The 22,220-nt window shown below is 44.0% G+C and overlaps 1 protein-coding gene across 2 annotated transcripts in view; it reads right to left on the reverse strand.

The window, feature by feature from the left end:
- Positions 1-8,972: 8,972 nt before the first annotated feature.
- Arl15 (ADP ribosylation factor like GTPase 15) overlaps positions 8,973-22,220 on the reverse strand; it is a 365,109-nt gene continuing 351,861 nt past the window's right edge. For both annotated transcript variants that reach the window (XM_051172410.1, XM_051172409.1), the window contains one exon: positions 8,973-9,250. In XM_051172410.1, the coding sequence (XP_051028367.1) occupies positions 9,098-9,250 (153 nt within the window). In that variant the 3' untranslated portion in view covers positions 8,973-9,097. The remainder of the gene's footprint in view (positions 9,251-22,220) is intronic.

Here is a 22,220-nt window from a genome sequence, read left to right on the forward strand (position 1 = left end):
AAGTATCTCCAGGAGCTGTGAACTGCAGCATCTTAGGAGAGTAACTAGAAACTCTCAAAGACTTTCAGGTGTTCATATATTTTGATCTGATTAGACCCCGTAATTCCACCTATAGCTATCCTATGGAAATATGAAGGAATGTGCATAAATATTCTTAGGCAAACATTTAAAACAGAGATGTAAACACCCAATGTTGAGAGGGCTATTTAAATATGTTACTAGTAAGACCTAAGTAGCCACTAAAGATCATCTTTTAGGAAAAACTCAACAACATAGAACATTTTCCCTAATATATTAGAAAATAAATGCACAATATGCATTCTAAGTGGCCAATATTGTTAAGGTATATAAGAGGAAGCTGGGCGTGTGCACATATGTCTTCAGTCCCAGAGCTGAGGACAGGGCAGGAGGATCCGGAACAAGGTCAGACAGCTTACAGAGACTATGGCATCAAAAACAGAAAACGTATGTGGAAACAAAAGTAAAACGCAAGTGAGATGCACCACAATGTTTGTGTTATTTAAAGACTGCCTTTTACATTTTCCTCCATTAGCACTTTTCTGCAATGAACATGGATCACCTTTATGATCACCGGCAATAAGGCTCACTCCAACACAATTCCAGACGTATGGGGGAAGATGTGTTACATATGGAAACCCTTCTTCAACTCAAAGCTTTAGCCGATCAAACAATGAGCATGCACACATGCAAACACACACACACACACACACACACACACAAACACACACGCAAACACACAAAGACACAGACACATACACACACAAACACACACGAACACATACAAATACAGAAACACACACAAACACTAAGACGCACACATACACGCACACACAAACACAATTTTTATTCATTTGTCTTTATAGATTTAAAAACCAAACAGAATACAGAAATCGCTTTTCTACAACACAAGAGTGCTAGAGTCAGTGTACCCTTAAGATATTTAAAGAGAATATATCAGATTGTATCTTAGAAACTCGTTTTTCCTTTACTCACCGAATTGCACATGATAGTCATTCAATCAATGTTGCTGATGAGTACATCAGCAGGTGGCAGTTAGGTGACTCGAGATAGTCTTCGGAGGTCACTGGAGGGAGGTGCATTTACTGATATAAAAAGAGTCTGTGACAAACGAGGAAGGATTCACAAGTCCAGCGTGGTAGTCAGTACAATTGTTTTTAAAAACCTCAGCTTCCACGGGGCTTGGAAAAGCAAAGGGACAATTGCTTCAAGTATCCATTGCTGCAATCATCTCGGCAATGTTTATGGACCGTTTCCTTCCATACCTCAGGACTCTCCCAGACGGAGTACGTTCTGTGAGTCGTGCTAAGGAACCTCATGATAACCCTTGGATGGAGACATATTATGTTATAGATTAGAAAGCTGAAATGTGAACGTTTAAGTAACTTGTCCTTGTCGCATGGCTAATGAAGAGTGAAGCCATAGTCCGAGCCAGTCATGGCTGGCTCAAGCTGGAATCAGTCATTCTTGGATTCAGGACACACATTCTCAGCGGTGATGAGGACGCAGGTGGGCACCGGCCTCATCCTCTCTCCTTTAGTGGGCCCAGTGAGGGACAGTACTATCTTGCAATAGTTTTTTTTTTTGCACTTGACTAGTAAAACTGGTTGTGACTCTCTGGCTTTCCTCTAGGCTCAATTTTCTTAACAAATATATTTTATTATGAACTTATTAAGCGAGAGTACCTCACTTATAACCCAACTAGCATAAGCAATAGGAAAAGAAGATAAAAGAATGCAATAATGAAACCGTAAGGATATCAGTTCTGAGGAATGATTCTCCTGGCATAATCAGCAGGATTTCTTCTGCTGGAACCTGGAGTAACCAGAACCTGGAACCTCAGCAGGAGCCCAGAGCCCCTAAGCCTTCCCTCGAGCGGTTCTTTCTAGGAGTGTCTCCAAGTGCAGCCAAAACAACCCAAGTCTCCAAAGGCCCCGCCTCCTGTTTTTTGCTCATTTTTATACCTCCTCTCAGAATTTGTTCAAGGATGTCTTTCAGCTGGTTAACAACCAATCTCCCCCACGTGGTGGTTCAACCTCTAAGGGGATAAACATCACCTGCTCTCTCACAAGTCTTTACTCATCCCCCACTTGTGATCTAAACAACAACAACAAAAAACAAAAAAACAAAAACAAAAACAAAACCATTTTTATCTCTCCTTCACTTTCCTTTTCTCCATGAGGTGTCTTTTCAAGTCCTTTGGTAACTCCTCCATACATTAACATTTTCTTCTGCTTTACAGCAATTCTGAGTATGTAAGGGCAGTATGCTTGTTTTTGCATTGCAGGCATTTTCTACTGTGTGTCTTGTTTTTAACACCCGGCCTGTCTTCCTTCTCCAAACTTCTTGGGGAGGGGATGTCAAAGTATCTGTAGCCCTGTCACTGTCATTTGTCTGTAGTGGCATTAGCTAAAACACATGGTTTCACCTCTCTCTGCTCTCCTTAAGAGATTATTTTGAAGTAAACCTTGAACATCATAGTAATTCATCCATAAATATCTTATCATGCTGATTTAAAAAGTTTCTTCTATAATATGCAGCCATGATTCCATTGCCACATATACGAAATCCTAGTGAACCAGCTTCTTTTATGCACAAATTGTCCAGGTATATAAATTTAATCTCCTACATCTCATATTTTATTTATTTTTTTTACATGTTTGTGATTGAAAGCACAATTTGAATAAGCAACACACTGGGTAATTCCTTAGACCTTTAATATATGTTCTTCCACTGCTATTTCCCCCCTTCTTGTCATTTATTTAAGAACCAATTCATTTGTCAGTCAGATTTCCAATAATCTGGAGTTTGGTTATTTCACATGTCACTGAACAAGTGCCATATTCTGTCCTGTGCAATATTATTAGTTAAATCCAGAAGTTATCAGACTTGCGTCACCTGATAATAATCCCTGAGTGGGGGCAAAGGCCACCTAGGCCACACCATGTCTGTATGCTTGCTCGCTTCCTTCTTTTAATATTAGTATACTGAGAATCACTGCCCAGGTCCATCATCCTATCAGGGGCCAAACTCCAATAGACCCACACATTTTTAATAAATCTATTTCATATAGGTCCTTTTGTCTACCTAAAACTTTGAGTGATTTGTAATACAAGAAGGTGAATGGAAACAGAGATGTTTCTATTTCCGCGCCTCTTTTTTGTGATTCAGGACACACACACACACAGAACATATATATATATGTTCTGTATGTATATTTGTGTGAACTGACAGTTTGGCTTGGACATTAGGAGCATGTCCAACATGACATTGGCTGTGTTAGGAATGTGCTTCTAGCAACCAGCCATGGGAAGAGACAGTGCTAGCTTTATAGGGTTTTGTTTAGAAAGATGCTAAAAGAGACAGCGCTTTTTATGCATGTAAGTGTTTTAAGTTTCTGCTTTTACTAGTGGTCCCACACGATACTAAATTTCATTTAAAAACAATCCTAGGTGGGCACAGTGGTGCACAACTGTAACCCCAGCACTCAGGGAGGCAGAGGCAGGCAGATCTCTGTGAGTTCAAGGCCAGCCTGGTCTACCAAGAGAGACCAGGACAGCCAAGGCTACATAAGAAACCCTGTCTTGAACAAACAAACAAACAAACAAACAAACAAACAAACAAACGCCTAAGTTAGGAGGATTAAAGACCAAGAATTAGGTACAAGAACAAATATTTTAACGTAGAAAGTGCTCTACTTAATGTCTTGGCTCACAGAAAAAACAAATCCTGCTTACTCAGTGTTACAGGAATTAAAATTATACAGAAGAGGAAACTAAGGGAACCATTAACTGTTATATTCCTGCCATCTAATACAATGTTTGACACATAGCAGGTATGAATGAGCAACAAATGCCTCAAAATCCCACTGAAGCTTCTACCTGGAGCGTGGGTCTGACACACCGCACGTCTAGAAAGCTGTAACATAACTGGAGCACAGGCAGAGCCAAGCTTGACTTGCCCCAGTGAACAGAGACTGACACCCCGACTTACTGTTTGCATTCCTGCTCTCTGCCTTTTGGTGAGCAGTTTCCGTTCCAACCCGATCTCGGTTTTTTTTTTTTTTTTTAATTTACTCAGATATTTACATCTACTGATTTAACGTGTCACACCAATCTGGCCTGTGGGAGTGCTCTCGCCATGCACTCTTTTAGATGGACTTTTACACACTGCCCACAAACCAACCAGACGGGCACTCAGTCCAACAGGAGCCTCTCAGGTGAGAATTGAGGTTTCATTTCTCACCCCAGAAAGAGCCTTCTTCCCAGACTGTTTAAAACCAGTTCCCCCACTGCCCCCCCACGCCTTCTGTAAACTTGTCCAGACATGGGGGAGCATCATTAGGCCAGGTCTTGCAGTCCTTCCACTGCTGCTTGCGAAGCAATCATTTATAGGCATTTGGTGTTTCGTCTGACATCTGTTTGATGCTGGGGCTGCAGCTTGGGTCTCAATGAATCACTTGTCAGAGCGGCTGCAGCATGTGGGACTGGATTTCACACCTTTGGGAGGGCTGGCTGGGATGTAAGTGATCTTAGGTTTTTTGTTTTTTCTCAAACCACCCCCAGTGTCCTCAAGGAAACCGGGAAATAAGGGGGTGAGCATCCTGAGAACCTGATGGGTATTCAAGACTTATTTTGTTCAGTCCCTAAAGCCTTCTCCGCCCCCACCCCCCACCCCGACCCCCAACACATAGCTCACTCATCTCCTTGGCTGGAACGCTGCTGTCCTAAGAACATCATGGAAATGTTTTGTGTGGAAATGCTGGTGTAGAGTTTTCTTGAAAGCATCAGGCAGAGTAAGAAATTTTTTTTTTTTTTTTTGAAAAGGGAACAAGGAAACTCTCCATTCTCTGATAGTGTACATCAGATGATCCCTCTCCCACTCCCAACAAAGTGTCACTCAATGGCAGCATCCATGTTGGTCCTGATCACCTAGAGCATAAGGAGATGAAAGGAGTCAGACTTCAGACTGGGTTGTAAACCTGGCTGAGAGCCAGAAGGCAGTCAGCCCAAAAAGGTCCATCCTACCATCCTGTCTGTGACCTTCGCAAGTATGTATGCCAAGCTCACAAAGTCTATATGGCAAGCAAATTTTCTTTGAAAACCACAAGGCCAACAGTTGTGTCTTGTAAAGTGATTATTCATAGTCGCCCATGGAAATGCATAAGGGAAAAAAGGGGAAGTCTGAGAACACAGTAGGACATTGGCCTTTTGAGACCAGAGAAACTCTGCTCTTGGTTTCACAGTCACTTTAGGAACCTAGAGGTGGTCACAGAGAACCTCCCATGGTGAGGAGCTAAGAGTCTCCAGGTCTGACGAAACAGTGGGGTGGAGGTGGGGATGGGGGTGAGGGTACCTTTTCAAGCAAGGTCTTTCATTCAAAGAGAGTTAAGAAAGGGGAGGGAAATGGATCTGCCATCTGAGGTTGAGTCTGAACTAGTGGGCAGGTGTGGGGTGGGCAGTGCCAAAACCTGGGCTCATCCGTCACTTCAGGCATCTGAGCTGGAAGCATTTACCCTAGAGATGCAAGTCATTTAATCACACTGACTCAGGGCTGACCAAAAGTTGTGCACCCTTGGGAGTCAGGAATTGCCCCCCGCAAGATGCGGTAATACTTATCGTGGCCTAAAGCTCAGACCCTCCAGACCCAGGCAGCAGAACAAGGGGGGGACAGAGAACCAACTTCCTGCAGAACAAAGATGCATCCTCCCCCCAGACACGGGACCGAGGACTCCCAAGGGGCCCCCACCACCCCACATACATGCTTTCATTTTAGTTTGCTACATTAGGTCAGGTTAATGAAAATGCCTCCTATCACTGGATCAAGCCAGCATGAATATATTACATTTCCACTTGAGTCTCAGTCTGCAAATAACCCATTTGTTTCAAAATCTTGCATTTTGTTCACACTTGCTTGGGAGGTCTGAGATGACAGGGTAGGTGGCAAACTCAGAGGGAAGTATTCTGAACTCTTGGGCTTAAGTGGTACGTATCAGGGTAATGTTAGGCTTGGAAGAATCTTCCCTCTTTTATCATATAACATTCCACCCCCCCTCCTTTTTCTTTCTCATCTTTTATCCATGTATTTTTAAATTTTACTTTCCCCTTGTTATCCTTAAAGATGGAGACGTAAACGCGTGGAATATCTTCCTAAGTTCATTAAGGCCGTCCATCAATTTCCTAAAGGCATCCAAATGCATCAGAAGAAATAGTTCACTGCACTGGACCTGCCGGAAGCGGCTTTCAGGCGGATGACTGAAGGATGACACAGCACATTCTATCTCCACTCTCCTGTCTCCCTTGCAGGAATGCCAGGGAAATAAACTGCTGCTCAAGTAGAACCAACTGGAAAAGACACTCTGCTTCTTCTTCTTTTTTTTTTTTTTCTTTTAAGGTTCTCACAATAGATTCAGAAGAAACATGTATTAATCATTTGTTTTGACTCAAAAGCGGCAGAAGTTATTTTGAAGACTTAAACAGGCAACACAAAGTAAACAGAAATCTGGGGCTTTCAAAGAGCTAAGGCTGTAAAGAGTCAGTCTGGAAACACCAGTTGTACTAAGCATTTATTTTCTTAGCAAGACAGTGGAAATCATATAAATCGCGAACAGGTCAAGTTCTTCTTGCCTAGCCGATGTCCACATGAGCCTGTCAACTTGTAGGCATAGACAGAGCATCTCTTGCTAGAAAGACAGGGCAATGTGGCAGTTATCCAGCAACCAATACCGTAAACTACGGTAGATACAAAGTCTTATATAAATTAATTGCCAGTATAAAAAGAGGCAACTGCTTCAGCTAAGAAGGTACAAAAATGGGGTCACTTCCATAAATATAACAAGGTGCTAACTGAAGAAATACACATCAGACTGTTGCCGTATATATCTGAATATGCAAACTAAGACACCTGTGGCACCTTACACAAAAGTAAGAACAAGATGCACAGTCCCTCCCCTTTCCCCCTCCCCTCCCCTCCCCCCACATGGGTTTCCCAAACTCTCCACAAATTCTAGGGTTACAGAATCCAGGGATGGCGCGCGCCGACCTGCTAGACAAAGAAAGAGCCTACTGACAGTTGTAAAGCATTAGGCGTCAGACAGAAACTTGTCAAAAACAGCTGTTGTTGGGTACTGATTGATAATGTTTTCCCTCTGACGGCTGCGACGCTGCAGACAGTCTCCGGGCTGCGGAGAAGCCCATCACTGGCGCACACGAACACACACAGACACCGGGAAGTCACGGAACAGATGGCAAGGAGCACTCAGCCACAGGATCTTCAAAAGACAACACTCTACATTTAATGAACTTGCAGGGAGAGCGAAGCCTGAAAACAAAGCCATTTATTTCTTTATTTTATTTCTTTTTTTTTTTTTTTCACGGAAGATGAGCACGGGAGGACACAATAAAAACAGGGATTGTGTTAACTGGTCACTGGGATTAAAGGTTTGTGCAGTCCGTGAGCCATCACAGACCCTTCTCTGGTCCGTGCCATATGTATGTGTATATATTTTAAAAAGGCTTAAAGAAGTGTGGGATCTTTTTTTTTTTTTTTAATTAAAATCCATTTACAAGATGAAATTATAAATACTTCATCTGAGCACTGTGAGGGGTCTGAAGACTATCCCCCCAGAGAGTCACAAGGTTTCCTGTCACCCTGTAATAAATATGGCATTGAGTCTTGTGGCATCTGGGTATCTGTCTACACTATCTAGAAAATGACAGACTACTCTTATGGCTTAGGGGTAGGGAGCAGTTTGCTATCATTTGGCCACTTAGTATTTTAATAAGTGGTCAAAGGTCTACAAGATGTGCCACAGGATACTTCATCTATGAACTGCAATATTCATAGATTATTCTTGATTTAGAAAACGCCAAAGGTGCTAAATCTTACTAAAACTGTACATTTATTCTACGTAATTTTATCATTTAAATTAAGTGGAAAACATTAGTTTCAAAGACTGAGTCTATTTATTTGCTGTAGCCCAGCATACTCTAAGGGCACATTGACACCCCTGAAAATAGAGGTTTATAATAAGAATACTGACAGACCTTTAACTACTAAATAGAGGCCTGAGCAGACTCCCCTAAGCGACATTAGCACTTGATGAATAAATAACAGGGTTTGCCTCTGAGCTTTATCAAATCCATGCCAGGTTAAATCCAAGCTGTGAACTGTACTTTGGCCGTTAGGTTTATTTGAAAAGTCATTTTCTTGATTTCACTCAAACATTTCTGATTTTTTAGAAAATAACAAACCCCAAATGCTTCTGGTGCAGCTTGGCTTTATGCAGACTAATGACTCCATTAGAAATATTTGAGGACTTGGTCCAATGGGAATCAGTGATGCCTGCTCTTGCCTAAATTTGCTCCGACTCTCTGAACTAGGACTCTTTGCTCCGTGAGGGGACACGGCTGCAGGCAGAATCAAACAATTCCTGCACACCTGCTTTCTAGGTTTTCAGAGCCAGATTTTATGAAAAGATGATCGGGTGAAGATTTGGGTGGTCGTTTTTCACTCATAGCCTACGAAGTCAATACCCACACACGCACAAAAATAATAATATGAAAAACAGACAAGATAAAATAAAATGTAAAAAACAAAACGACAAAACCCTCAAGCCCCTAAGAGATTATGAAAATGGCAGTGTGTGGAATCTCAGCTACAATCCTCCTGTGCCCAGTCCAGGGACAGCTAGCATGAAGACACCTGAGTCTTTCTCAGATCTGCAGACGGGGTTTCCGTTTCCATGAGCCATGGGTTCCATCCACTTTAGCACAAAGTATAGAAGAGATTCTTAGACCAGCAGAAGGAAGAGACATGCGGTGAAGGTAATTAGTGGTAAACAGAGAATCAATTCTCTCTCAGTAGTGTGTACTTGACGTTAATGCCGATGATAATTCACCTGACTTACAGAATAGTCACTTTAACAGAGAGACGAGAGTCTGAAATAGCTAGAGGAAAATAGATACTTAAGCCAGGACAGTCTTGACACCAACATGAAATCAGAGTGGGAGGCTACCATGATGGGTTCAAGGGTTTCGGGGGAACTTTGTGTCAGCTTTCACATTCTCATCGCCTCGTGGCCTTTCTCTTCTAACAAGCTTATGAGCTGGGAGAAGCTGTCCTTCAGTGCATCCGTGTCGTCTAGAGAGCAGGGCTGCAGGATCCAGCGCTTCCCACGTGCAAGGGGCTCAAGCTCAAAATACTTTTTGATCTGAAGAGGAAAAAAAGAGAGATAGAGAGAGAGAGAGAGAGAGAGAGAGAGAGAGATTTGTTAATAATTACATCAGGACCTTTTTTCCTACCAAGATCCTAAGTGATGAAGTGGGGGGTATTAAGTGGAATTTACATATAAACAGACGTGTCTAGGCATTTCTAAGACTTTCTGTCCATAGCTGTTGTTTTAGCTGGGTTATATGTTGTAACCTGGGTGTGTTTTCTTCAGGTGCGTGTGACCTGTTTGCAAGCCACCATTCTGACTTAACACTCAACTGCTCGGGAGTTCTTATGAAGTCTGAGAGAGAATTACAAGTTCCATGGCGCAGGGACAAACACATCTGGACGCTAAAAGGGTTCTGTTACTCTCACCACTGCTGGCAACGTAACGCTTGCTGTCTCATCCTGAAGGGTTACTAAGCTGCTGTAAAAGTATGGATCCTATAACCCACGTGACAGTTAGCTGTAGCACTGAGCACCTAAAAAACAAAACCCCCAATCTCAGGGATCTTATTTTCTCGCTCCTTTGTATTTCTAGTGGATGTTTCTGGAAGCTAAGAAAGGATCTTCTAGAAGATCATACACAGGAGGCCAAAGTAAAATGTTGTACTTATCATGAAGCAAGACTTCCTAAAAACCTTATGCCACTTCCGAATGTTTCAACGTGCCACCACAAAGGCCAGACTACGGTCCCCAGCCGAACTACACTGTCCAAACTGGCCCACATGAGCGAGGAGATATATCCAAGGATACAAAGGGCTTTGTTCTTGGTATTTGTCTCCTGTGTGATTTTGCTTTTCGAAGCAGGGCTTTCCTATGTATCCCTGACTAGTCTGGGACTCCTCAAACTTGGGGCCAATCCTCCAGCCTCTGACCCCACAGTGCTGGAAGTACAGGTGTGCGCCACCATGTCTGACACAGAAATGCCACATGTTGTACTAATTTAGAAATGAAAATAATGCTAAAACTGTGTAGTTCGGGAGTATCTCTACGAGTCTTCTCAGAAATGTTGGTTGTGGTGGCTCATGCCTTTACTCCCGGCACTAGGGAGGCAGAGGCAGGCTGATTTCTGTGAGTTGAATTTCTAGGCCAGTCAGGGCAACATAGTGAAGACCCCCTCCTCACCCCCCAACACATAAAAGTCCTCTTAACATGTTGCAAATTGACAATAAACGCCTTTCATTCTTTTAAAGGAGCCTATGAGAATTGAAGGGTCCTCTTAGTTTGAATCCCAAGAGTAAAGATGATTTATTTTATCCATAGATCAGGAAGTGACGTCTCAGAACAATTTTTCATTCAAATTACTGAACACAGCATTTAGAGAGATCACTTATTTATTAACGTGAGGGTTGGGAAGATGGCAAAGCAGGAAAAGCGCTGACTGTGACAGGCTAGAGCAGCATTTGGATCCCCATGGCCTGTGTAAATGCTGGGTGGGAGTGGTAGCCTAAAATTCTAGCACCCTCAGAAGACTGACAAGGGAGACCCCTAGACAAAATTGGCTAGCTGGGCTAACTGAATTTGAGTTCGGGGTTCAACTGCAAGATCCTGCCTCAGTGAATAAGATGATGGGTGGCTAAGGAAGAGCACCAGTGTCAGGCGTGGGCCCTTCGCCAGTACCACACACACACACATATACAGGTACATATGAAAGTTAGGAAAAAAAAAAAAAAAAACAAGCAAAACCTAACACCCCCAAACACCAAACCAAACCAAACAAGCACACCCCCCACAAATCTCATTCTCACAGTTTTTCTTTATGGATACTGAAAACAAGAGAACATTAAGTGGCTTTGGGTAATAACCTCCAATGCCAGAAGCTAACCTTGGTCACAGAGGGAAGAGCTGACAGGAAGGGACAGGCAGGAAATATGGTAAATACCACAGCTGGGAGAGGGCATCTCCCAGGGGTATAAACCAAAGCTGTTTGTCTCGCTTCTCTCTCTTTATAGAGTCTGCAATCCCAGGAGCTGGGGCGGCTACGCTCATAATACAATCTGCTGTCTGATCAATAATGCTTTCTGCCAGGCGATGGCCAACAGGCAATATTCACATTCTGGCACATGGAGCAAGCTGGCCACCCGACACACGTTATAACCTTACTTCAAAAGGGCAGCATTGTAAATAATGCTAACTGGGGCTGGGCAGTGGTGGTGCAACGCCTTTAGTCGCCATGAGGCAGGGGACCGGTGGATCTCTCAGTTCAAGGCCAGCCTGGTCTACAGAGAGAGAGAGAGTTCTATGACAGCTGGGGCTACACAGAGAAACCCTGTCCGGAAAACACAAACAACAACAACAATAATCATGGTGATGATGATGATGACCACAAGAAATTCAGTCATGAAAAAAACAGAAAGCAGGCAAATATATCTCATTAGCAAAAGTTTTTACTGAGGGGTTCATTTAAAAATCACACAGAACCAAGCTGGGCGTGGTGGTGCACACCTTTAATCTTGGCACTGAGAAGTCTGCGGCAGGCAGACCTGAGTTGAGGCCAGACTGTTTGACATAGTGAGTTCCAGGCCAGCCAGGATGACACAGCCAGTAACCCTGGCTCAAAAAGGCAAGGCAAAACAAAACAACCCCCTAAAACAAACCAAGCCAAGCCAAACCAAACCAAACCACACAGATTAATCCTAACAGCAGAATTCCAGCGAATTTGACAAAAGCCTGGGGACCAATGATCGCCAAGTAGCTGGTCATATTTCATGTCAACTCTTATGTCTACTCTGGGTACCAGAAGACCTAGTGAGTCCTAGCTCACCTATCACATAGGAACACCCAGAAGAGAACAAAAGATGTCTAAAGGTAGGTAGGTTCCACTTGACTCTTAAACATAAGGGGATGGAAGCCACAAAGACAGGGTGGCTACAGACAGAGGAACCCAGCAGTGCTAAGTTGACAAATACTGTGGAGTAACTTGAGATTTTCGGCTCAGTAACCTTAGTGCGGTACCTAAGCGTGCCACAGCCAGCCAGCTGGTATTCAAAGGATTCCATATACTCCATAATGTAAATTTTAAAACAGGATTTTGATCCCCAGACACCATTTACGGTGTGCTTCTCTGTTGCCGGATCTCAGCTTTTCACTACCAGGGTTGCGTGTTCTCAACAAGGCAACTGCGGGGGCAACAGGCAGGGTGAAGGCTGACTGCGTGCTGTAGCTCTCGATGCTTTCAGGATGAATTCCAGTTTTGTTTCCTTATACTGCTCGGACTTCAGATGTTACTTCCTCGGCATTTATTACACTAAAACTTAAACAGTCATTTTGAGTTACTATTAGCATGTTTTTATTTTTATGTTGCTGGTCATTTTAATGAGTATGTTAAAGCCTGACTAACATGTCAGAACTGCCTCTAACATGAGGGTCTTTGTTCAAGAGTATTTCCTTAGGAAGAGACAAGTTATAAATATGAGCCTAAGTCTTCCAAAACACTTTATCGCTGCGTGCACGTCATGGTTACTTGGAAAGTGCTAGAAGGAGATGGCATTTGGGGGAATGACATCAGAATGCAGCTGCCTGGCAACCTGTGGTCATCCAGCTATTTTCGGGACAGTCACAGAGTGGGCATTCGTCAGTAGCCATGTGTCCACCCTAGAGATAGAAAAACAAAGCCACCGAAAGCAGCCAACCTATTTTAGCTATGTCATCAAGAGCCCTTCCCTCATGCGCAGTGGGTGATATGCATGACTAAATCCCATCATTCACACGTTGAATCCACCACACAGTCTTTTTATAACAGAAGACACGGTGGTTCTGCTGCTGCTAATGGTTGTGGCAGCTGTTACAACTCTCCGGCGGCACACATCACAGGACTGCCTTTCCCAGTGCTGGGTGTGGCCTTTACCTTTCCTTAGGTAGTGAGACCCAAAGACTTCCCTGGTTCCAGGGTCACAAATGCCATTGTGGTGATGCTGTCTCGGTTCGGTTGTTTTCCTTTCCATTTCTGTGACTAAAATTTTGGAAGGCATATGTCGTTCCTAACTTTACGTATTGGCTTTTCCTTCTTTCACACCTGCAAACTTCCTTTTATTTATGGTGATAAACTGTCAGCTTCCTGTTTCTGTTATTAACCTATGTAAGTAGCATACGCTGCGGGACAACCTGGTTTTCTTTTGTATACTTTGCTACGCCAAGGGCAGGGTTTACTTTATGTTTTATGTGAAGTAAATTTAGGTTTTAAGCATGGATGTTTATAAACAGAGGTCTGACCCACATGAACCTGTGGATAGTCGGGGAGCAGCAGCGCGTCACGTGGGACTGAACGTGCCATGCACTGTATACTGTGTCGTCTCTCATTTTAGAAAATTACATGCCACAAGCACCAGTTGGTAACTGCCAAAGCTAGAGATGTGATGCCCTCTGCCTCTAAAAACAGCACCTGGGTGGACCAGGCCTGTTGAGAGGCCACCTAGCCCCTGTGGTACCTTTCACACAAGCCGTGTAGTCCTTTTTCCTGTACACGCCCCGATCTAGGAGCGTCACACACGCTTCCAGTGCGAGGTTCTAGCCCACCGGAAGTGGCTATTCTTAAGCCCGCGGATGGCTGCGTCGGCTCGCAGTGGTGCGGCATCTTATGGAACTTTGATAAAATAGATCCTGCAGCATGGTCCCCTGTAAGTTATGCTCACGCACCTACCATCCCTCCTGCGGGACTGTACTGACCGTGCAGAGGCAGCAGAGGCGTGCCGTGCCAAGCCGCTGGTGCCAGTGTGCTGCCTGCAGTGACTGAGGAGGCACAACAGAAGTCTGCAAAGCTGTGAGGCAAAATCCCAAGCAGAAGCAGCAACAGCTCGGCCAACAAGAGTACTGTCTTCAGCGCTTGTGGACTCACGGGATGGGAGGCTATCACCCCAGGGCTTTTCAGTGGCCATACAGGACAGGTTAGTAGCATGTAGCTTCCAGAGGGCTTTTCTCTCATGCCTGCTCTGTGACTATACTTCCACCGGAAGCAAGAAAAAGAGCTGATTGCAATGGAGGGCACGACGGTTGTTTAGAGCAACTCCTACATGATGGAAAACGCTGTGTGCTGTTAGCGGGGAGCTGCTACAGAGACTTCAGAAATAAGAAATTTGTCTCTGAAAAAGGGATAAAGTGTCGTGAAGTCCGGGCTGAGGACTTGAGCTCAGTGGACACCACAGTGACAGGTCAGCTGGCAATATGGTCCACAGGGTGATGAGGCTTCAAGGACCAGAAGGCTAGGAAAATGAACTGTAGCCCATGCCTGGTGTGGTGGCGCACATCTTTAATCCTATCCCTCGGGAGGCAGAGGCAGGTAGATCTCTGTGAGTTCAAGGCCAGCTTAGTCTACAGATAGTGTTCCAGGCTCACCTGTGAACTACCTAGTGAGGCCCTGTCTCAAAAGACAAACACAAAACCAGAAACTGAAGTTGGGGGTGGAGGGGGGACTCTGTCCACAGAAGAGCAAGCTAGCTGGGAAAGCAACTGACTTAGTGGTCCTTGACTGAGCCCCTTATTGCTTTCCTATAATTTAAAATACATAAATGGGGCACCCTAGGTAGCTTCTTTTTGTTTTTTTGTTTTTTGTTTTTTGTGTGTTTTTTTTTGACAGGGTCTCTCTGTATAGCCTTGGCTGTCCTAGACTCACTTTGTAGACCAGGCTGGCCTCGAACTCACAGCGATCCTCTTGCCTCTGCCTCCCGACTGCTGGGATTAAAACGCCACCACGCCCGGCTATTGGTAGTTTCTTTTGCTGTTTGTCTTTTTTTGTTTGTTTGTTTTGTTTTAAGGTAGTGTAGCAGGAGTCAAACCCTGGGCCTTCCATATGCGGGGCAAGTCCAGTCTCTAAGCCATCAGGAGGTCCTGCATGAAGTGCAGTTTTTTTTCTGGGCCTTTCCCATGACTGCTAAGGAAGGAACAGGAGTTCGTTCATCTCTGCTCTGGCCCCTGCTCTCATCTCTTCAGTAGATAGACCTGCTGTGATGACAGGGAAAACCTTTCTAGCGATACGTGTACATTTCCTCCTGAAATGCTGGTGGCCGCCGGCACCGTGACTAGCAGCAGCTGACGGTGTGTCTTCTCCCTGTGACTCTGGGGGGGGGGGTGGAGGGGGGTAAGGCGGCTAACTATGTAAGTCAAGACCTCACCAATGCTTTGCAGTGCTCTTGCGGGCCCAGATCTTCAAATGCAACCGTTACCCGCTGAGTAAGCACTCCTTGTCTGTGTGCTGACTACGGTGGCTCCTGGGGCAGGCCTAAGTCAGAGAGGACTGAGCCCACTCGGGGGCTCCTGGGGCAGGCCTAAGTCAGAGAGGACTGAGCCCTCTCGGGGGCTCCTGGGACAGGCCTAAGTCAGAGAGGTCTGAGCCCACTCGGGGGCTCCTGGGGCAGGCCTAAGTCAGAGAGGACTGAGCCCACGCCGCGGCTCCAGGATAAGCCTGGAGAGAGTGGCAGGGCATCACTAAGATTCTTCAGAGTATGCTGGAGAGATGGCTCAGAGGTTAAGAGGACTGACTATTCTGCTGTTCTTCCAAAGGTCCTGAGTTCAATTCCCAGCAACCACTTGGTGGCTCACAACCATCTATAATGTGATCTAATGCCCTCTTCTGGCCTTCGAGCTCTGTATATATAATAAATAAAATCTTTAAAAAAAAAAAAAGATTCTTCAGAGTACATTGTTGGCAGTTTGTTCAAAGGAAGCTGTGAGGCTGGCTGTCCTCTTTTCACCGTACTGCTTGTAGGGTCTTGAGATCCTTAGAAAGATACTAAATATGTCATCAAGGACAGGAATAAATAATACAAACAAAATCGATATGTAACATTCCCAATGACATTGCACAGAGCGAACACTTACTTCTTATGGAGCACTACTGATAAGGAGTGGAAAGTGACGACTCGTGCCTCCTCCCTTTAGTGTTACCATGGGAGTGCACACAGAGAGTGGATGCTTGGGCTGCAAGAGGGCTGTGTGTACCATGCTCACGGTGCAGCTTTGTAAGGAAGCTCATGTTCAGTGTGGCGGCCTGACCTCGGAATGATCACAAGCCAGACAAACGACTTCAGGCTATTACCTTTGAGTAAGCCTTGCCTTTATTATAAGCCTCCTCCCCAAAGCCAGTAACGTCTGTTGTGTACAGGGTGCTATATCTTAGAACAATAATTACATAGAAACCCGCTTTCCCATTGCAGAGGGAATTTAGCATGTTCCAGAATGGCCAAACACAACGGTCTCATTTGCTTTGCTGGTAGAAGGCAGGAGCTGATATGAATTTCTGTATTTGCTTAATCTGTTAATCTAGAAGTATGGCACAAACTACCTCTGTTCCCTATTTGTGAAATGCCTGAGTGGCTTGTTTTATTCTCCTGTCCAAAACCAAACCAAACCAAACCAACCAACAAAACCCTCAAACCAACCAAACAAGCAAAGAACACAAAACAATAAAAAAAACCCTAAACCAAAAACAACCAACCAGAACCCCTGAACATTAGGTCACCATTCAAGATGCAAAGATAAGTAGGGTGCCTCTGGTCTTCAGGGACGGATGGAAGAGACTTGCTACTCTGCTGTCTGCGACTTGTCCACTCTCCTTGGAGCATGGGATCTCTGCAGTGTCCAGGGACTTGGCTTGCAGCCTTTGCTTAAACTCCTGCTTATACACGAAGGTTCTTCTTCCCACAGAGAGCAAGGAACAGCCGGCAAGTACCCCCACCAGCCCCTTACTGAGGCATGGTTCCACTGTATAGCTCTGGCTGGTCTCAAACTTGCAGAGATCTACCTGCCTCTGCCTCCCCAGTGCTGGGATTAAAAGCGTGCATTGCCACACCTGCTACCCCCTCTCCCCCTCCCCCCCCCCGACCCAACCCCAATCATCTTTCAGAACATGGCTGAAGTCCTATTACCTCAAAAGGAGACTTTAGAGGTAGAGTAAACACACTTAGGATCGGGGGAGGGGGCTGACACCGCAACCACAGTGCCCTCTGTGGATCACCACTACCACACCCAGGCACCATGAATTCCTTATAAATAAAGTTTTATTGGAAGAGGGCATGCTCGTTCACTTAAATATCATCTGTAGCTGCATTTATGCTATAACTGCAAATCTGGGTAACGGCCACAGAGACAGACAGTATGTCACACAGCCTGGAATGGTCACTGTCCACTCTTAGAACGTTCTTTCCAACACATGAGGAGTAAGCATGGCTGCTAGGATGGTCGGACCTGATCTGGTTAGACCACTTCTTCCTCACACACTTCACTGGGATGGAGAATTTGTTTTCCTCTCCCCTCCCCCCACTCCTGGCCACGGCTCCAGTTATGACGTCAGAGGTGGGAATTGGAGTCTAGCTGGCAGGTTGGCTGTCCCTAAGCAAAGCCATATTTTAATTTCTTTTTAATATTCAGCCTGTTTAGTCTTCATGTAGAGACCAGAATTCCAAAAGGCCATAAGAGCTGGCCAGAATGCTGGAAAAATTTCTACCAAGTCTCCTAATAATACACCCCAATAGGCATATAGTCTGTCACCTGTCACCTTAAGGATTTTGGTGTCATCCTTAAGGATGGCTCTTAGTACGCAGAAGTAGCAACTACTGCTTCTTTGCAGTTTTAAAGGAAGATATAATTTACTAACTGTATACTGACTAAAGCCTGCCTTTATAATGAAGATTTGGTAATCAACTTAAAAATTTAATATTAATTTACAATCCTTTTAAATTCAGGGTACCTATGATATTCTTTAGGTTTACTTATAAAGAACTACTGTGGCATTTTATAATTATATTTATCAATTTAATGCATGTAATATCTTTTTTTTTTCTCCGAGCCAGGGCTTCTCTGTGTAGCTTTGGCTGTCTTGGACTCACTTTGAAGACCTGGCTGGCCCTGAACTCACAGCCAATCCACCTGCCTCTGCCTCCTTGAGCACTGGGATTACAGGTGTGCGCCACCACACCCAGCTCATGTAATATTCTTTTTAAAAAATGCAATATTCTTTTAAATCTGCATCTAGAATGTGTAGCAAATCAAAATATCCTTATGTCGTTGAGAAAGATTTTTTTCTGTCAAATTGTTCGATGACTCTGAAATCTTAGAGTATTATAAATTCCATAAATGGACACATTTTCTGAAGATTCTAATTTCCTTCACCGCTTGGTTGGACTCTACATTTAGCAAATATCTTTACATTTCACTGTACAGGTATTCTGTTATCTTTTTCCCTTTAAAGTGTACATTTCAGTCTCTCGCTCTGCTGCCATCCGCAGAGCTATGAAATAACCGTCACGATCGCCTTCTAGAATATTACACCTGGAAAAGAAAACTCCTTCATTAGCAATTGCGGCTCAGCTTACATTTCAGCACGTCCCTGAGAGCTTCTAATGTGCTCTTTCAATTAAAGCTTTGCATGATCTGAACATGATGCGCCCAGGAACGCACACAGCGTGTGGCCCTCTGTGACTGCCTTTTTCCAGCGTCCCCGCTGTTTATCCACACATTGTAACGCGTTCGGCTCTCCTTTTTATGGCTGAATCATATCCCCAGATATGGACAATTGTCATCATTCACTTATCTTTTCATCTTTGACAGACATTTGGGTTAGTTCCACCTTTTGGCTATTGTGACGGATGTTATTAAGATGAAGCATGTTCAAGATTTTGGATGAATACATTTCATTTTCCTGTATCTTTTCTGTGAGTAAAATTTCTGCGGTTACATGTTCATCCACTCTATGTGGTCAAATGTTTCTATATCTTTTGTGAGGTTCCTGACATAAAAATCAACTTGGCCACACAAATACTTTTTTTTGTAAAAATATGTTGCTGGATTCATTGGCTGGTATTGGAAATTATTATTTATTTAAAAATTGTGTGTGTGTGTGTGTGTGTGTGTGCATGTGTGCACAGGCATAGGTGATTGCGTACCACCCATGTGGAGGTCAGAGTACAACTTGAGGGAGCTGGTTCTTTCTACCATGCAGGACCTAGGCATCCAATCAGTGTCAGGCTTGGTGGCAGATTCCTTTACCAGCTGAGCTATCTTGCCAACTCTTAGATAAGGATTCCTATATTTACATTCACAGGATATATTGGCTTGTGGTTTATTTTCTACTTAATTTTTTTTTTGGTCTAACTTTAATATCATCATGACCCTAGCCTCACACAGAGAGTTGGGAAGTACTCCCTCCTTGAGAAGGACTGTTCAGTTTTAAAACACTTCATGGAATTTGGTCCTGGTCTTTTCTTGTGAGTCAGTGTCTTGGTTGCTAATTCAGTGTCTTTACTTGTTAAGGTCTATCCAGATTTTCTATTTTATGTTAATTTCAGTTGTTCATTGTTCTAGGGATATGCACATTTAATCTGGGCTACCCAGCTCACGGGGTATATATCCCGAGTCTGCATCTATTCTGGGCTATCTACCCTACAGAAGGTGCATGCCTAACCTGGGCTACCTGCTTCACTGGCAAGGAGTTTTCACACGAGACCCCCTGACTGTATTCATTATTCATTTCTGTTAGGTCAGCTGCCAGTGGTTCCATTGCATACCCTGTTTTGTTGACCTAAGTTTTCCCTTTCTACACTGTCCATTGGATAAACTTTGGCCAGTTTTGTTGATGTATGTTCCCAATGAATTCATTTTTGATTTTATTTATTTTCTATCCTGTTTTCCTAATCTTCTTTTCACTTGCCTCTAGTCTCGTTTTTCTTGTTTTCCCTCCCACTCGCTTTATATTGCACTTTTTCTTAGATTTCTATGGTTGAGCCAACTTCTGCCTTTTTTTTTATGTTTTCCTTTTTAAAAATATTTTAATTAGTCCTCTGATAATTTTGTACAAAGCGTTTTGATCGTATTTACTTTCCCAGATCTATCTCCCCTCTCCCTTCTCACTCAAGTTTGTGTCCCTGACCCCAATCAAGGCCAATTTGTGCTACCCAAATATTCTTTGATCTGTGTCCTTCCATTGGCTTGTGGTTGACTTATCAAGGGCTGCACTCTTGGGGAAAGCTGACCCTTCTAACTTTTACTTTAAATGTTATTCTTTTGGATCACACACCCATAAGAGTCTGTTTTAATCTTCTTCGTTGACTGATCTGAGCAAAGAAAGCTCTTTATTATTTTTATGTTATTTTTCAAGACCGTATCTCTTGTGAGTATAAAAATAAAATCCAATTAGTCATGTATATCTCACACCTTGTAATTTCTATATTTACTAGGGCTAACAGTGTACAGTAGGGGACAAAAGTGAAACTGCTAAAGAGTTTTTGCCCAGAGCACAGGCATCCTCAGTGTACAGGCTGAAGTCAGAAGACCTACCTTACTTCTCTGTCCCCCACATCTGCTTAACCAGTTCCACAGTTTAGAGATAGCTAACTGCCCATTTCTAACAGCATATTTGGAGTACCCGGAGAGCATCGTGGCTTAAAGGCCCGATGTAAAGTTGAGAGAGAGAGAGAGAGAGAGAGAGAGAGGATTCATTAGTTCCACAAAATGGAAATATACCCTGGTAGAGTAAACCAAGTGGGTTCCGATGTTCACAAGGCCATCAGGGTGAGGTTTGGCTTGTGGGCAGGGTAGGTGCTGCTGGAGAAGTGGTTCTGGGAGCTGCAGGCAGCTACACATCACAACGGGATGCAGCTAAGACAGCAAGTCTGAGCACAGGGCTCAGAAATGAAGATAGAATAAACCAAAGGATTCGCAGAAAAGTTAAGTCTGGCCGACGAATTGGCTCCGAATCCCATGGCCCAAGGCCCGCAACCTATGAGCTCCTTAGTTCTATGAGTCATTGCTTTCACTACACCAGGCATTATGAACAATTCTTACGTAAATTTATGAGAGGGGACATCGGGCTCGATAGGATAGACCACCCGTACAAGTCTGTGGCAAGCTCCATTTACGAAGAGGATAATCTACATTTGGATGGTTATTCTCTATATTTTTTTTTGTATGTAATGGACCTTACTTCTTGGGGAACAGAGACACTTAAAAATTGTTTTGTGGGCCGGGCACGGTGACCCATGCCTTTCATCCCAGCACTCGGGAGGCAGAGGCAGGTGGATCGCTGTGAGTTGGAGGCCAGCCTGGTCTACAAAAGGAGTCCAGGACAGCCAAGGCTACACAGAGAAACCCTGTCTTGAAAAACAAAAAACCAAAACACCAAAAAACAACAACAACAAAAATTGCTTTGTTCTCTCTAATGTACCTACAATATTGCTGGACACAGAAGATACTAATTCTTATTTTTTTTAAAAATGGCCATGACAAAGGCAGCAATGCAGGTCTGGTATTTCACCCCGCACTAAAGTGACAGTAAAAGAAGTAGCCTGACTATGGGAGAGGACTTTCCTGCTCTAATTAATCAGGTCAGGGCTTCACGCAGAAGGCTGATCTCATAAGCAGTTTCAAAACTGTAGGTCTAATTGGTTTAAACTCTATTACACACAAGCCCACAGGCAGCTGCAATGGACTGTTTTGCAAACAGGAAAGTAAACACCCTATCACGGAAAAGAGAACCAGTCCAAGAATCTATGGCCAATGGGACACTGGTGTTTTGAGCTATTCCTTTCATCTGTGTCCAAACAAAGCATCCAATTCTTATCTCATGGAATCGAAAGCGCTGTGACACATGGGGAAAAAAAAAAAAAAAAAAAAAAAGGGAGGCCCTTGGTGACGCGCCCTGTCTTTGCATGCAGGTGCGGGCAGCTTTTTTCAGTGGCGATCTATAACACCATTAATTACAGGCTTCAGCCCGACATCGTTTTCTCCTGGTCTCTCCCTCCTCCCCTCGAAGCCCTGTGTTCCCTCCTCGCAGAAGGGCCCTCAGTCTTGGTACCAAACACTTTTAGGATGCTATACACGTGCTCTTTTACTGTTTGGGATAACTTTTCGATTCTAATTTACCTTTACTCAAGAAAGCAGATGCTGTTAAAGTGTCTCTGAAACCTATCCCTGAAAAACCTTCTCCCTGGCAGTACACCGTGGCTGTTTAAGAGTCAAGTATGTACAGACAGGAAAGGGAG

This window comes from Acomys russatus, chromosome 30 (genome assembly GCF_903995435.1).
Source record: "Acomys russatus chromosome 30, mAcoRus1.1, whole genome shotgun sequence".
NCBI lineage: Eukaryota > Metazoa > Chordata > Mammalia > Rodentia > Muridae > Acomys > Acomys russatus.